The 13,633-nt window shown below is 60.4% G+C and overlaps 1 protein-coding gene across 1 annotated transcript in view; it reads left to right on the top strand.

Annotated features, from left to right (window-relative positions):
* Positions 1-12,663: 12,663 nt before the first annotated feature.
* The window catches only part of LOC147095438 (sulfotransferase 1C2-like), a 51,541-nt gene continuing 50,571 nt past the window's right edge, over positions 12,664-13,633 (top strand). The window contains exon 1 of the mRNA XM_085974586.1: positions 12,664-12,832. Within this exon, the coding sequence (XP_085830712.1) occupies positions 12,664-12,832 (169 nt within the window). The remainder of the gene's footprint in view (positions 12,833-13,633) is intronic.

Here is a 13,633-nt window from a genome sequence, read left to right as displayed (position 1 = left end):
CTCGGTCCCTGTGGGTGTGTCAGCTGGTTCTGAGGGAGACAGGAACCTCGGTCCCTGTGGGTGAGGGTCAGTGGGCACTGAGGGAGACAGGAGCCTCTCGGTCACTGTGGGTGAGGGTCAGTGGGCACTGTGGGAGACAGGAGCCTCTCGGTCCCTGTGGGTGAGGGTCAGTGTGTACTGAGGGAGACAGCAGCCTCTCGGTCCCTGTGGGTGAGGGGCAGTGGGTACTGAGGGAGACAGGTATCTCTCGGTCCCTGTGGGTGAGGGGCAGTGGGTATTGAGTGAGACCAGAGCCTCTTGGTCCCAGTGGGCAAGGGTCAGTTGGTACTGTGGGAGACAGGAGCCCCTCGGTCTCTCTGGCGAGGGTCAGTGGGTACTGAGGGAGACCGGAGCCTCTCGGTCCCTGTGGGCGAGGGTCAGTGGGTACTGTGGGAGACTGGAGCCTCTCGGTCCCTGTGGGTGATGGTCAGTGGATACTGAGGGAGTCAGGAGCCTCTCAGTCACTGTGGGCAAGGGTCAGTGGGTACTGATGGAGACAATAGTCTCTCGGTCACTGTGGGTGAGTGTCAGTTGGTACTGAGGAAGTCAGGAGCCTCTCAGTCACTGTGGGCAAGGGTCAGTGGGTACTGATGGAGACAATAGTCTCTCGGTCACTGTGGGTGAGTGTCAGTTGGTACTGAGGAAGTCAGGAGCCTCTCGGTCCCTGTGGGTGAGTTTCAGTGGGTACTGAGGGAGGCAGGAGCACCTCGGTCACTGTGGGTGAGGGTCAGTGGGCACTGAGGGAGACAGGAGCCCCTCGGTCACTGTGGGTGAGGGTCAGTGGGCACTGAGGGAGACAGGAGCCTCTCGGTCCCTGTGGGTGAGGGTCAGTGGGTACTGAGGGAGACAGGTATCTCTCGGTCCCTGTGGGTGAGGGGCAGTGGGTACTGAGTGAGACCAGAGCCTCTCGGTCCCAGTGGGCAAGGGTCAGATGGTACTGTGGGAGGCTGGAGCTTCTCGGTCCCTGTGGGTGACGGTCAATGGATACTGAGGGAGGCAGGAGCATCTCGGTCCCTGTGGGCGAGGGTCAGTCAGTATTAAGGGAGACAGGAGCCTCTCTGTCCCTGTGGGTGTGTCAGTGGTTACTGAGGGAGACAGGAGCCTCTCTGTCCCTGTGGGTGTGTCAGTGGTTACTGAGGGAGACAGGAGCCTCTCGGTCCCTGTGGGCGAGGGTCAGTGGGCACTGAGGGAGTCAGGAGACACTCGTTCCCTGTGGGTGAGGGTCAGTGGGTACTGAGGGAGACAGGAAGACTCCCGTTCCCTGTGGGTGAGGGTCAGTGGGTACTGAGAGAGACTGGAGCCTCTCGGTCCTTGTGGGCGAGGGTCTGTGGGTACTGAGGGAGACTGGAGCCCCTCAGTCCCTGTGGGCGAGTGTCAGTGAGTACTGAGGGAGATAGGATCCTCTCGGTCCCTGTGGGCGAGGGTCAGAGCCTCTCAGTCCCTGTGGGCGAGGGTCAGAGACTCTCGGTCCCTGTGGGCGAGGGTCAATGGCCACTGAGGGAGACAGGAGCCTCTTGGTCCCTGTGGGTGTGTCAGTGGGTACTGAGGGAGACAGGAACCTCGGTCCCTGTGGGTGAGGGTCAGTGGGCACTGAGGAGACAGGAGCCTCTCGGTCACTGTGGGTGTGGGTCAGTGGGCACTGAGGGAGACAGGAGCCTCTCGGTCACTGTGGGCGAGGGTCAGTGGGTACTGAGAGAGACAGGAGCCTCTCGGTACCTGCGGATGAGTGTCAGTGGGTACTGAGAGAGACAGGAACCTCTCGATCCCTGTGGATGAGTGTCAGTGGGTACGGAGAGAGACAGGAACCTCTCGGTCCCTGGGAATGAGTGTCAGTGGGTACTGAGTAAGACCAGAGCCTCTCGGTCCCAGTGGGCAAGGGTCAGATGGTACTGAGGGAGACAGGAGCCTCTCGGTCCCTGTGGGTGACGGTCAGTGGATACTGAGGGAGACAGGAGCCTCTCGGTCCCTGTGGGTGATGGTCAGTGGATACTGAGGGAGACAGGAGCCTCTCGGTCACTGTGGGTGAGGGTCAGTGGGTACTGATGGAGACAGTAGCCTCTCGGTCCCTGTGGGTGAGCTTCAGTGGGTACTGAGGGAGACAGGAGCCTCTCGGTCCCTGTGGGTGAGCTTCAGTGGGTACTGAGGGAGACAGGAGCCTCTCGGTCCCTGTGGGCGAGTGTCAGTGGGTACTGAGGGAGACAGGAGCCTCCCGGTGCCTGTGGGTGAGGGTCAGTTGGAACTGAGGGAGACAGGAGCCTCTCGGTCCCTGTGGGCAAGGGTCAGTGGATACTGAGGGAGACAGGAGCCTCTTGGTCCCTGTGGGCGAGGGTCAGTGGGTACTGATGGAGACAGGAGCCTCTCGATCACTGTGGGCGAGTGTCAGTGGGCACTGAGGGACACTGGAATCTCTCAGTCCCTATAGGCGAGGGTCATTGGGTACTGAGGGAGACAATAGAATCCCGGTCCCAGTGGGCGAGGGCCAGTGAGTGCTGAGGGAGACAGGAGCCTCTCGGTCCCTGTGGGCGAGGGTCAGTGAGTACTGAGGGAGACAGGAGCCTCTCGGTCCCTGTGGGCAAGGGTCAGTGAGTACTGAGGGAGGCAGGAGCCTCTCAGTCCCTGTGGGCGAGGGTCAGTGGATACTGAGGGAGACAGGAGCCTCTCGGTCACTGTGGGCGAGTGTCAGTGGGTACTGAGTGAGACAGGAGCCTCTCGGTCCCTGTGGGTGTGCTTCAGTGGGTACGGAGGGAGGCAGGATCATCTCGGTCCCTGTGGGCGAGGGTCAGTCGGTACTAAGGGAGGCAGGAGTCTCTCTGACCCTGTGGGTGTGTCAGTGAATACTGAGGGAGACAGGAGCCTCTTGGTCCCTGTGGGCGAGGGTCAGTGGGTTCTGAGGGAGACAGGAAGACTCCCGATCCCTATGAGTGAGATTCAGTGGGTACTGAGAGAGACGGGAGCCTCTCAGTCCCTGTGGGCGAGCGTCAGTGAGTACTGAGGGAGATAGGAGCCTCTTGGTCACTGTGGGCGAGGGTCAGTGGTTACTGAGGGAGACAGGGGCCTCTTGGTCCCTGTGGGCAAGGGTCAGAGCCTCTCGGTCCCTGTGGGCGAGCGTCAGTGTCCAGTGAGGGAGACAGGAGCCTCTCGGTCCCTGTGGGTGTGTCAGTGGGTACTGAGGGAGACAGGAAACTCGGTCCCTGTGGGTGAGGGTCAGTGGGCACTGAGGGAGACAGGAGCCTGTCGGTCACTGTGGGTGAGGGTTAGTGGGCACTGAGGGAGACAGGAGCCTCTCGGTCCCTGTGGGTGAGGGTCAGTGGGTACTGAGGGAGACAGCAGCCTCTCGGTCACTGTGGGTGAGGGGCAGTGGGTACTGAGGGAGACAAGTGTCTCTCGGTCCCTGTGGGTGAGGGGCAGTGGGTACTGAGGGAGACAGGAGCCTCTCGGTCCCTGTGGATGAGTGTCAGTGGGTACTGAGGGAGACCAGAGCCTCTCGGTCCCTGTGGGCGAGGGTCAGTCGGTACTGTGGGAGACAGGAGCCTTTCGGTCCCTGTGGGTGAGGGTCAGTGGGTACGGAGGGAGACAGGAGCCTCTCGGTCCCTGTGGGTGAGGGTCAGTGGGTACTGATGGAGACAATAGTCTCTCGGTCACTGTGGGTGAGTGTCAGTGGATACTGAGGAAGACAGGAGCCTCTCGGTCCCTGTGGATGATCTTCAGTGGGTACTGTGTGAGACAGGAGCCTCTCGGTCCCTGTGGGTGAGGGTCAGTGGGTACTGAGTGAGACAGGCACCTCTGGGTCCCTGTGGGCGACGGTCAGTGGGCACTGAGGGAGACAGGAGCCTCTCAGTCCCTGTGGGCGAGGGTCAGTGGGTACTGAGGGAGACAGGAGCCTCTCGGTCCCTGTGGGCGAGCGTCAGTGGTACTGTGGTAGACTGGAGCCTCTCGATCACTGTGGGTGACGGTCAGTGAGTACTGAGGGAGACAGGAGCCTCTCGTTCCCTGTGGGTGAGCTTCAGTGGGTACGGAGGGAGACTGGAGCCTCCAGCTCCCTGTGGGTGAGTGTCAGTGGATACTGAGGGAGACAGGAGCCTCTCGATCCCTGTGGGGGAGGGTCAGTTGTTACTGAGGGAAACAGGAGCCTCTCGATCCCTGTGGGCGAGGGTCAGGGGACACTGAGGGAGTCAGGAGACGCTCGTTCCCTGTGGTGAGGGTCAGTGAGTACAGAGGGAGACAGGAGCCTCTCGGTCCCTGTGGGTGAGGGTCAGTGGGTACAGAGGGAGACAGCAGCCTCTCGGTCCCTGTGGGTGAGGGGCAGTGGGTACTGAGGGAGACTGGTGTCTCTAGGTCCCTGTGGGTGAGGGTCAGTGGGTATTGAGGGAGACAGGAGCCTCTTGGTCCCTGTGGGCGAGGGTCAGTGGGTACTGAGGGAGGCCAGAGCCTCTCTGTCCCAGTGGGCAAGGGTCAGAAGGTACTGAGGGAGACAATAGCCCCTCGCTCTCTCTGGCGACGATCAGTGGGTACTGAGGGATTCTGGAGCCTCTCGGTCCCTGTGAGCGAGAGTCAGTGGGTCCTGTGGGAGACTGAAGCCTCTCGGTCCCTGTGGGTGATGGTCATTGGGTACTGAGGGAGACAGGAGCCTCTCGGTCGCTGTGGGTGATGGTCAGTGGGTACTGAGGGAGGCAGGAGCCTCTCGATCGCTGTGGGCGTGGGTCAGTGGGTACTGAGAGAGACAGGAGCCTCTCGGTCGCTGTGGGTGCGGGGCAGTGGGTACTGAGGGAGACAGGAGCCTCTCGGTTTCTGTGGGCAAGAGTCAGTGAGTACTGAGGCAGACAGGAGCCTCTAGGTCCCTGTGGGCAAGGGTCAGTGGGCACTGAGGGGCACTGGAACCTCTCGGTCCCTATGGGCGAGGGTCATTGGGTACTGAGGGAGACAATAGCCTCTCTGTCCCTGTGGATGAGTGTCAGTGGGCACTGAGGGAGACAATAGCCTCTCGCTTTCTGTGGGCGAGGGTCAGTGGGTATTGAGGGAGCCTGGAGCCTCCCGGTCCCTGTGGGCGAAGGTCAGTGAGTACTGAGGGAGACAGGAGCCTCTCGATCACTGTGGGCGAGGGTCAGTGGGTACTGAGGGACACTGGAACCTCTCGGTCGCTATAGGCAAGGGTCATTGGGTACTGAGGCAGACAGGAGCATCTCGATCACTGTGGGCGAGGGTCAGTGGGTACTGAGGGACACTGGAACCTCTCGGTCCCTATGGGCGAGGTTCATTGGGTACTGAGGGAGACAATAGCCTCCCTGTCCCTGTGGGCGAGGGTCAGTGGGCACTGAGGGAGACAATAGCCTCCCGGTCCCTGTGGGCGAGGGTCAGTGAGTACTGAGGGAGACAGGAGCCTCTCGGTCCCTGTGGGCGAGTGTCAGTGGGTACTGAGGGAGACAGGAGCCTCTTGGTCCCTGTGGGCGAGGGTCATTCGGTACTAAGGGAGACAGGAGCCTCTCTGTCCCTGTGGGTGTGTCAGTGGATACTGAGGGAGATAGGAGCCTCTCGGTCCCTGTGGGCGAAGGTCAGTGGGCACTGAGGGAGTCAGGAGACGCTCGTTCCCTGTGGGTGAGGGTCAGTGGGTACTGAGGGAGACAGGAAGACTCCCGTTCCCTGTGGGCGAGGGTCAGTGGGTACTGAGAGGGACTGGAGCCTCTCGGTCCTTGTAGGCGAGGGTCAGTGGGTACTGAGGGAGACTGGAGCCCCTCAGTCCCTGTGGGCGAGGGTCAGTGAGTACTGAGGGAGATAGGAGCCTCTCGGTCCCTGTGGGCAAGGGTCAGAGCCTCTCGGTCCCTGTGGGCGAGGGTCAGAGCCTCTCGGTCCCTGTGAACGAGGGTCAATAGCCACTGAGGGAGACTGGAGCCTCTCGGTCCCTGTGGGTGTGTCAGCTGGTTCTGAGGGAGACAGGAACCTCGGTCCCTGTGGGTGAGGGTCAGTGGGCACTGAGGGAGACAGGAGCCTCTCGGTCACTGTGGGTGAGGGTCAGTGGGCACTGTGGGAGACAGGAGCCTCTCGGTCCCTGTGGGTGAGGGTCAGTGTGTACTGAGGGAGACAGCAGCCTCTCGGTCCCTGTGGGTGAGGGGCAGTGGGTACTGAGGGAGACAGGTATCTCTCGGTCCCTGTGGGTGAGGGGCAGTGGGTACTGAGAGAGACAGGAGCCTCTCGGTCCCTGTGGATGAGTGTCAGTGGGTATTGAGTGAGACCAGAGCCTCTTGGTCCCTGTGGGCAAGGGTCAGTTGGTACTGTGGGAGACAATAGCCCCTCGGTCTCTCTGGCGAGGGTCAGTGGGTACTGAGGGAGACCGGAGCCTCTCGGTCCCTGTGGGCGAGGGTCAGTGGGTACTGTGGGAGACTGGAGCCTCTCGGTCCCTGTGGGTGATGGTCAGTGGATACTGAGGGAGTCAGGAGCCTCTCAGTCACTGTGGGCAAGGGTCAGTGGGTACTGATGGAGACAATAGTCTCTCGGTCACTGTGGGTGAGTGTCAGTTGGTACTGAGGAAGTCAGGAGCCTCTCAGTCACTGTGGGCAAGGGTCAGTGGGTACTGATGGAGACAATAGTCTCTCGGTCACTGTGGGTGAGTGTCAGTTGGTACTGAGGAAGTCAGGAGCCTCTCGGTCCCTGTGGGTGAGTTTCAGTGGGTACTGAGGGAGGCAGGAGCACCTCGGTCACTGTGGGTGAGGGTCAGTGGGCACTGAGGGAGACAGGAGCCCCTCGGTCACTGTGGGTGAGGGTCAGTGGGCACTGAGGGAGACAGGAGCCTCTCGGTCCCTGTGGGTGAGGGTCAGTGGGTACTGAGGGAGACAGGTATCTCTCGGTCCCTGTGGGTGAGGGGCAGTGGGTACTGAGTGAGACCAGAGCCTCTCGGTCCCAGTGGGCAAGGGTCAGATGGTACTGTGGGAGGCTGGAGCTTCTCGGTCCCTGTGGGTGACGGTCAATGGATACTGAGGGAGGCAGGAGCATCTCGGTCCCTGTGGGCGAGGGTCAGTCAGTATTAAGGGAGACAGGAGCCTCTCTGTCCCTGTGGGTGTGTCAGTGGTTACTGAGGGAGACAGGAGCCTCTCTGTCCCTGTGGGTGTGTCAGTGGTTACTGAGGGAGACAGGAGCCTCTCGGTCCCTGTGGGCGAGGGTCAGTGGGCACTGAGGGAGTCAGGAGACACTCGTTCCCTGTGGGTGAGGGTCAGTGGGTACTGAGGGAGACAGGAAGACTCCCGTTCCCTGTGGGTGAGGGTCAGTGGGTACTGAGAGAGACTGGAGCCTCTCGGTCCTTGTGGGCGAGGGTCTGTGGGTACTGAGGGAGACTGGAGCCCCTCAGTCCCTGTGGGCGAGTGTCAGTGAGTACTGAGGGAGATAGGATCCTCTCGGTCCCTGTGGGCGAGGGTCAGAGCCTCTCAGTCCCTGTGGGCGAGGGTCAGAGACTCTCGGTCCCTGTGGGCGAGGGTCAATGGCCACTGAGGGAGACAGGAGCCTCTTGGTCCCTGTGGGTGTGTCAGTGGGTACTGAGGGAGACAGGAACCTCGGTCCCTGTGGGTGAGGGTCAGTGGGCACTGAGGAGACAGGAGCCTCTCGGTCACTGTGGGTGTGGGTCAGTGGGCACTGAGGGAGACAGGAGCCTCTCGGTCACTGTGGGCGAGGGTCAGTGGGTACTGAGAGAGACAGGAGCCTCTCGGTACCTGCGGATGAGTGTCAGTGGGTACTGAGAGAGACAGGAACCTCTCGATCCCTGTGGATGAGTGTCAGTGGGTACGGAGAGAGACAGGAACCTCTCGGTCCCTGGGAATGAGTGTCAGTGGGTACTGAGTAAGACCAGAGCCTCTCGGTCCCAGTGGGCAAGGGTCAGATGGTACTGAGGGAGACAGGAGCCTCTCGGTCCCTGTGGGTGACGGTCAGTGGATACTGAGGGAGACAGGAGCCTCTCGGTCCCTGTGGGTGATGGTCAGTGGATACTGAGGGAGACAGGAGCCTCTCGGTCACTGTGGGTGAGGGTCAGTGGGTACTGATGGAGACAGTAGCCTCTCGGTCCCTGTGGGTGAGCTTCAGTGGGTACTGAGGGAGACAGGAGCCTCTCGGTCCCTGTGGGTGAGCTTCAGTGGGTACTGAGGGAGACAGGAGCCTCTCGGTCCCTGTGGGCGAGTGTCAGTGGGTACTGAGGGAGACAGGAGCCTCCCGGTGCCTGTGGGTGAGGGTCAGTTGGAACTGAGGGAGACAGGAGCCTCTCGGTCCCTGTGGGCAAGGGTCAGTGGATACTGAGGGAGACAGGAGCCTCTTGGTCCCTGTGGGCGAGGGTCAGTGGGTACTGATGGAGACAGGAGCCTCTCGATCACTGTGGGCGAGTGTCAGTGGGCACTGAGGGACACTGGAATCTCTCAGTCCCTATAGGCGAGGGTCATTGGGTACTGAGGGAGACAATAGAATCCCGGTCCCAGTGGGCGAGGGCCAGTGAGTGCTGAGGGAGACAGGAGCCTCTCGGTCCCTGTGGGCAAGGGTCAGTGAGTACTGAGGGAGACAGGAGCCTCTCGGTCCCTGTGGGCAAGGGTCAGTGAGTACTGAGGGAGGCAGGAGCCTCTCAGTCCCTGTGGGCGAGGGTCAGTGGATACTGAGGGAGACAGGAGCCTCTCGGTCCCTGTGGGTGACGGTCAGTGGATACTGAGGGAGTCAGGAGCCTCTCGGTCCCTGTGGGTGACGGTCAGTGGATACTGAGGGAGTCAGGAGCCTCTCGGTCACTGTGGGCAAGGGTCAGTGGGTACTGATGGAGACAATAGTCTCTCGGTCACTGTGGGTGAGTGTCAGTTGGTACTGAGGAAGTCAGGAGCCTCTCGGTCGCTGTGGGTGAGTTTCAGTGGGTACTGAGGGAGGCAGGAGCACCTCGGTCCCTTTGGGCGAGGGTCAGTTGGTACTAAGGGAGACAGGAGCCTCTCTGTCCCTGTGGGTGTGTCAGTGGATACTGAGGGAGACAGGAGCCTTTCGGTACCTGTGGGCGAGGGTCAGTGGGCACTGAAGGAGTCAGGAGGTGCTCGTTCCCTGTGGGTGAGGGTCAGTGGGTACTGAGGGAGACAGGAAGACTCCCGGTCCCTGTGGGTGAGGGTCAGTGGGTACTGAGGGAGACAATAGCCTCCCGGTCCCTGTGGGCGAAGGTCAGTGGGTACTGAGGGAGACAGGAGCCTCTCGGTCCCTGTGGGCGAGGGTCAGTGGATACTGAGGGATACAGGAGCTTCTCGATCACTGTGGGCGAGTGTCAGTGGGTACTGAGGGAGACAGGAGCATCTCGGTCCCTGTGGGCGAGGGTCAGTCGGTACTAAGGGAGACAGGAGCCTCTCTGTCCCTATGGGTGTGTCAGTGAGTACTGAGGGAGATAGGAGCCTCTCGGTCCCTGTAGGCGAGGGTCAGAGCCTCTCGGTCCCTGTGGGCGGGGGTCAATCGCCACTGAGGGAGACAGGAGCCTCTCAGCCCCTGTGGGTGTGTCAGTGGGTACTGAGGGACACAGGAATCTCGGTCCCTGTGGCTGAGGGTCAGTGGGCACTGAGGGAGACAGGAGCCCCTCGGTCACTGTGGGTGAGGGTCAGTGGGCACTGAGGGAGACAGGAGCCCCTCGGTCACTGTGGGTGAGGGTCAGTGGGCACTGAGGGAGACAGGAGCCCCTCGGTCACTGTGGGTGAGGGTCAGTGGGCACTGAGGGAGACAGGAGCCTCTCGGTCCCTGTGGGTGAGGGTCAGTGGGTACTGAGGGAGACAGGTATCTCTCGGTCCCTGTGGGTGAGGGGCAGTGGGTACTGAGTGAGACCAGAGCCTCTCGGTCCCAGTGGGCAAGGGTCAGATGGTACTGTGGGAGGCTGGAGCTTCTCGGTCCCTGTGGGTGACGGTCAGTGGATACTGAGGGAGGCAGGAGCATCTCGGTCCCTGTGGGCGAGGGTCAGTCAGTATTAAGGGAGACAGGAGCCTCTCTGTCCCTGTGGGTGTGTCAGTGGTTACTGAGGGAGACAGGAGCCTCTCTGTCCCTGTGGGTGTGTCAGTGGTTACTGAGGGAGACAGGAGCCTCTCGGTCCCTGTGGGCGAGGGTCAGTGGGCACTGAGGGAGTCAGGAGACACTCGTTCCCTGTGGGTGAGGGTCAGTGGGTACTGAGGGAGACAGGAAGACTCCCGTTCCCTGTGGGTGAGGGTCAGTGGGTACTGAGAGAGACTGGAGCCTCTCGGTCCTTGTGGGCGAGGGTCTGTGGGTACTGAGGGAGACTGGAGCCCCTCAGTCCCTGTGGGCGAGTGTCAGTGAGTACTGAGGGAGATAGGATCCTCTCGGTCCCTGTGGGCGAGGGTCAGAGCCTCTCAGTCCCTGTGGGCGAGGGTCAGAGACTCTCGGTCCCTGTGGGCGAGGGTCAATGGCCACTGAGGGAGACAGGAGCCTCTTGGTCCCTGTGGGTGAGGGTCAGTGGGCACTGAGGAGACAGGAGCCTCTCGGTCACTGTGGGTGTGGGTCAGTGGGCACTGAGGGAGACAGGAGCCTCTCGGTCACTGTGGGCGAGGGTCAGTGGGTACTGAGAGAGACAGGAGCCTCTCGGTACCTGCGGATGAGTGTCAGTGGGTACTGAGAGAGACAGGAACCTCTCGATCCCTGTGGATGAGTGTCAGTGGGTACGGAGAGAGACAGGAACCTCTCGGTCCCTGGGAATGAGTGTCAGTGGGTACTGAGTAAGACCAGAGCCTCTCGGTCCCAGTGGGCAAGGGTCAGATGGTACTGAGGGAGACAGGAGCCTCTCGGTCCCTGTGGGTGACGGTCAGTGGATACTGAGGGAGACAGGAGCCTCTCGGTCCCTGTGGGTGATGGTCAGTGGATACTGAGGGAGACAGGAGCCTCTCGGTCACTGTGGGTGAGGGTCAGTGGGTACTGATGGAGACAGTAGCCTCTCGGTCCCTGTGGGTGAGCTTCAGTGGGTACTGAGGGAGACAGGAGCCTCTCGGTCCCTGTGGGTGAGCTTCAGTGGGTACTGAGGGAGACAGGAGCCTCTCGGTCCCTGTGGGCGAGTGTCAGTGGGTACTGAGGGAGACAGGAGCCTCCCGGTGCCTGTGGGTGAGGGTCAGTTGGAACTGAGGGAGACAGGAGCCTCTCGGTCCCTGTGGGTGAGTGTCAGTGGGTACTGAGGGAGACAGGAGCGTCTCGGTCCCTGTGGGTGACGGTCAGTGGGCACTGAGGGAGACAGGAGCCTCTCGGTCACTGTGGGTGAGGGTCAGTGGGTACTGATGGAGACAGGAGCCTCTCGGTCCCTGTGGGTGAGCTTCAGTGAGTACTGAGGGAGACAGGAGTCTCTCGGTCCCTGTGGGGGAAGGTCAGTGTTTAGTGATGGAGACAGGAGCCTCTCGGTCCCTGTGGGGGAAGGTCAGTGTTTAGTGATGGAGACAGGAGTCTCTCGGTCCCTGTGGGGGAAGGTCAGTGTTTAGTGATGGAGACAGGAGCCTCTCGGTCCCTGTGGGCGAGGGTCAGTGGGTTCTGAGTGAGACTGGAGCCTCTCGGTCCCTGTGGGCGAATGTCAGTGGGTACTGTGGGAGACTGGAGCCTCTCGGTCCCTTTGAGTGATAGTCAGTGTGTACTGAGGGAGACAGGATCCTCTCGTTCCCTGTGGGTGAGCTTCAGTGGGTACTGAGGGAGACAGGAGCCTCCAGGTCCCTGTGGGTGAGGGTCAGTGGGTACTGAGGGAGACAGGAGCCTTTCGATCGCTGTGTGCGAGGGTCAGTCGCTACTGAGGGAGACAGGAGCTCTTGGTCCCTGTGGGTGAGTGTCAGTGGGTACTGATGGAGACAGTAGCCTTTCGATCCCTGTGGGTGAGTTTCAGTGCGTACTGAGGAAGACAGGAGCCTCTCGGTCCCTGTGGGTGAGCTTCAGTGGGTACTGAGGCAGACAGGAGCCTCTCGGTCCTTGTGGGTGAGTCAGTGGGTACTGAGTGAGACAGGAGCCTCTCGGTCCCTGTGGGTGAGCGTCAGTGGGTATTGAGGGAGACAGGCACCTCCCGTTCCCTGTGGGTGAAGGTCAGTGGTTAGTGATGGAGACAGGAGCCTCTCGGTCCCTGTGGGCGAGTGTCAGTTGGTACTGATGGATACAGCAGCCTCTCGGTCCCTGTCGGCGAGGATCAGTGGGCACTGAGGGCGACAGGGGCATCTCAGTCCCTGTGGACGAGGGTCAGTGGGTACTGAGGGAGACAGGAGCCTCTCGGTCCCTGTGGGCGAGGGTCAGTGGGCACTGAGGGAGACAGGAGTCTCTCGGTCTCTGTGGGTGAGGATCAGTAGGTACTGAGGGAGACAGGAGCCTCTCGGTCCCTGTGGGCGAGGGTCAGTGGGTACTGAGGGAGACAGGAGCCTCTTGGTCTCTGTGGGCAAGGATCAGTGGGTACTGAGGGAGACAGGAGCCTCTCGGTCACTGTGGGCGAGGGTCAGTGGGTACTGAGGGAGACAGGAGCCTCTTGGTCTCTGTGGGCAAGGATCAGTGGGTACTGATTGAGACAGAAGCCTCTGGGTCCCTGTGGGCGAGGGTCAGTGGATAAAGGGAGGAGCAGATGTGTCTCTGGATAATTGAGCTTCGAAGTCCTTTAACATCTGGATGCACAGTTTCAGGAGACTTAAGATGTCGCAAAATTATCACCCTGGTCTCCTGGAGGTCAAAATTACTCGGCCGCAGATAAAACCCGTTCAAGGTGTGCCCATGACTGATTGGGTGACAGACAACTGGGCGAAAGTGGAACTCTGCCAGGCAAAGTCAGATGACCTACTCATCGCTACTTATCCCAAAGCAGGTGAGTGGCCCAGGGGAAGGGCCGAGGCCCCACGGTGCAGGGGAAGGGCCGAGGCCCCACGGTGCAGGGGAAGGGCCGAGGCCCCATGGTGCAGGGGAATGACCGAGGCCCCACGGTGCCGGGGAAGGAGCGAGGCCCCACGGTGCAAGGGAAGGAGCGAGGCCCCATGGTCCTGGGAAGGGCCGAGGCCCCACGGTGCATGGAAAGGTGCAAAGCCCCACGGTGCAGGACACCAGGGTAAGGGCCGAGGCCCCACGGTGCAGGACACCAGGGGAAGGGCCGAGGCCCCACGGTGCAGGGAAAGGGCCGAGGCCCCATTGTTATATCTATGCTTTAATGTGTTCAATCAAGCATGTAGATACGTCGAATTAAATCAGAGTCAGGCAGACAGGCTTCTAACTGTGATCTTTACTTTATTGGTAAAATGGCTGACTGCAGCTTTCCCGGGTAATTCCCATAATGCCATGCACATTACATTACCGTATTAACTGGTGTTAAACTCGCACATTACATTACCGTATTGACTGGTGTCAAACTCGCAATCAATACACGACATCCCCCTTTTCCTTGGAAACAAACTTGCAGTTTACAAACAGTTGCTTACAATAACACTGCATAACTTATTTGATTTATAAACTTTTTACAAACTTGTGTCTGACCACGCAACTAAATAATTCCCGCATTTAAACATTTAACATCACCCATGCAGTTCTCGCACAGTTTATGTTGTGACATAATCAGACAGTCTTTGGGGTTTTCTTTTAACCCTTTGAGGTCTGGTTGTATTGGGTATGTCTGACA

This window comes from Somniosus microcephalus, unplaced genomic scaffold, assembly GCF_052327205.1.
Source record: "Somniosus microcephalus isolate GS21.2 unplaced genomic scaffold, FLI_Smic_1.0 unresolved_chr1, whole genome shotgun sequence".
Classification (NCBI taxonomy): Eukaryota; Metazoa; Chordata; class Chondrichthyes; order Squaliformes; family Somniosidae; genus Somniosus; species Somniosus microcephalus.
Note: the sequence above shows the minus strand (reverse complement) of the source record. Positions and strands in the feature narration are given on the sequence as shown.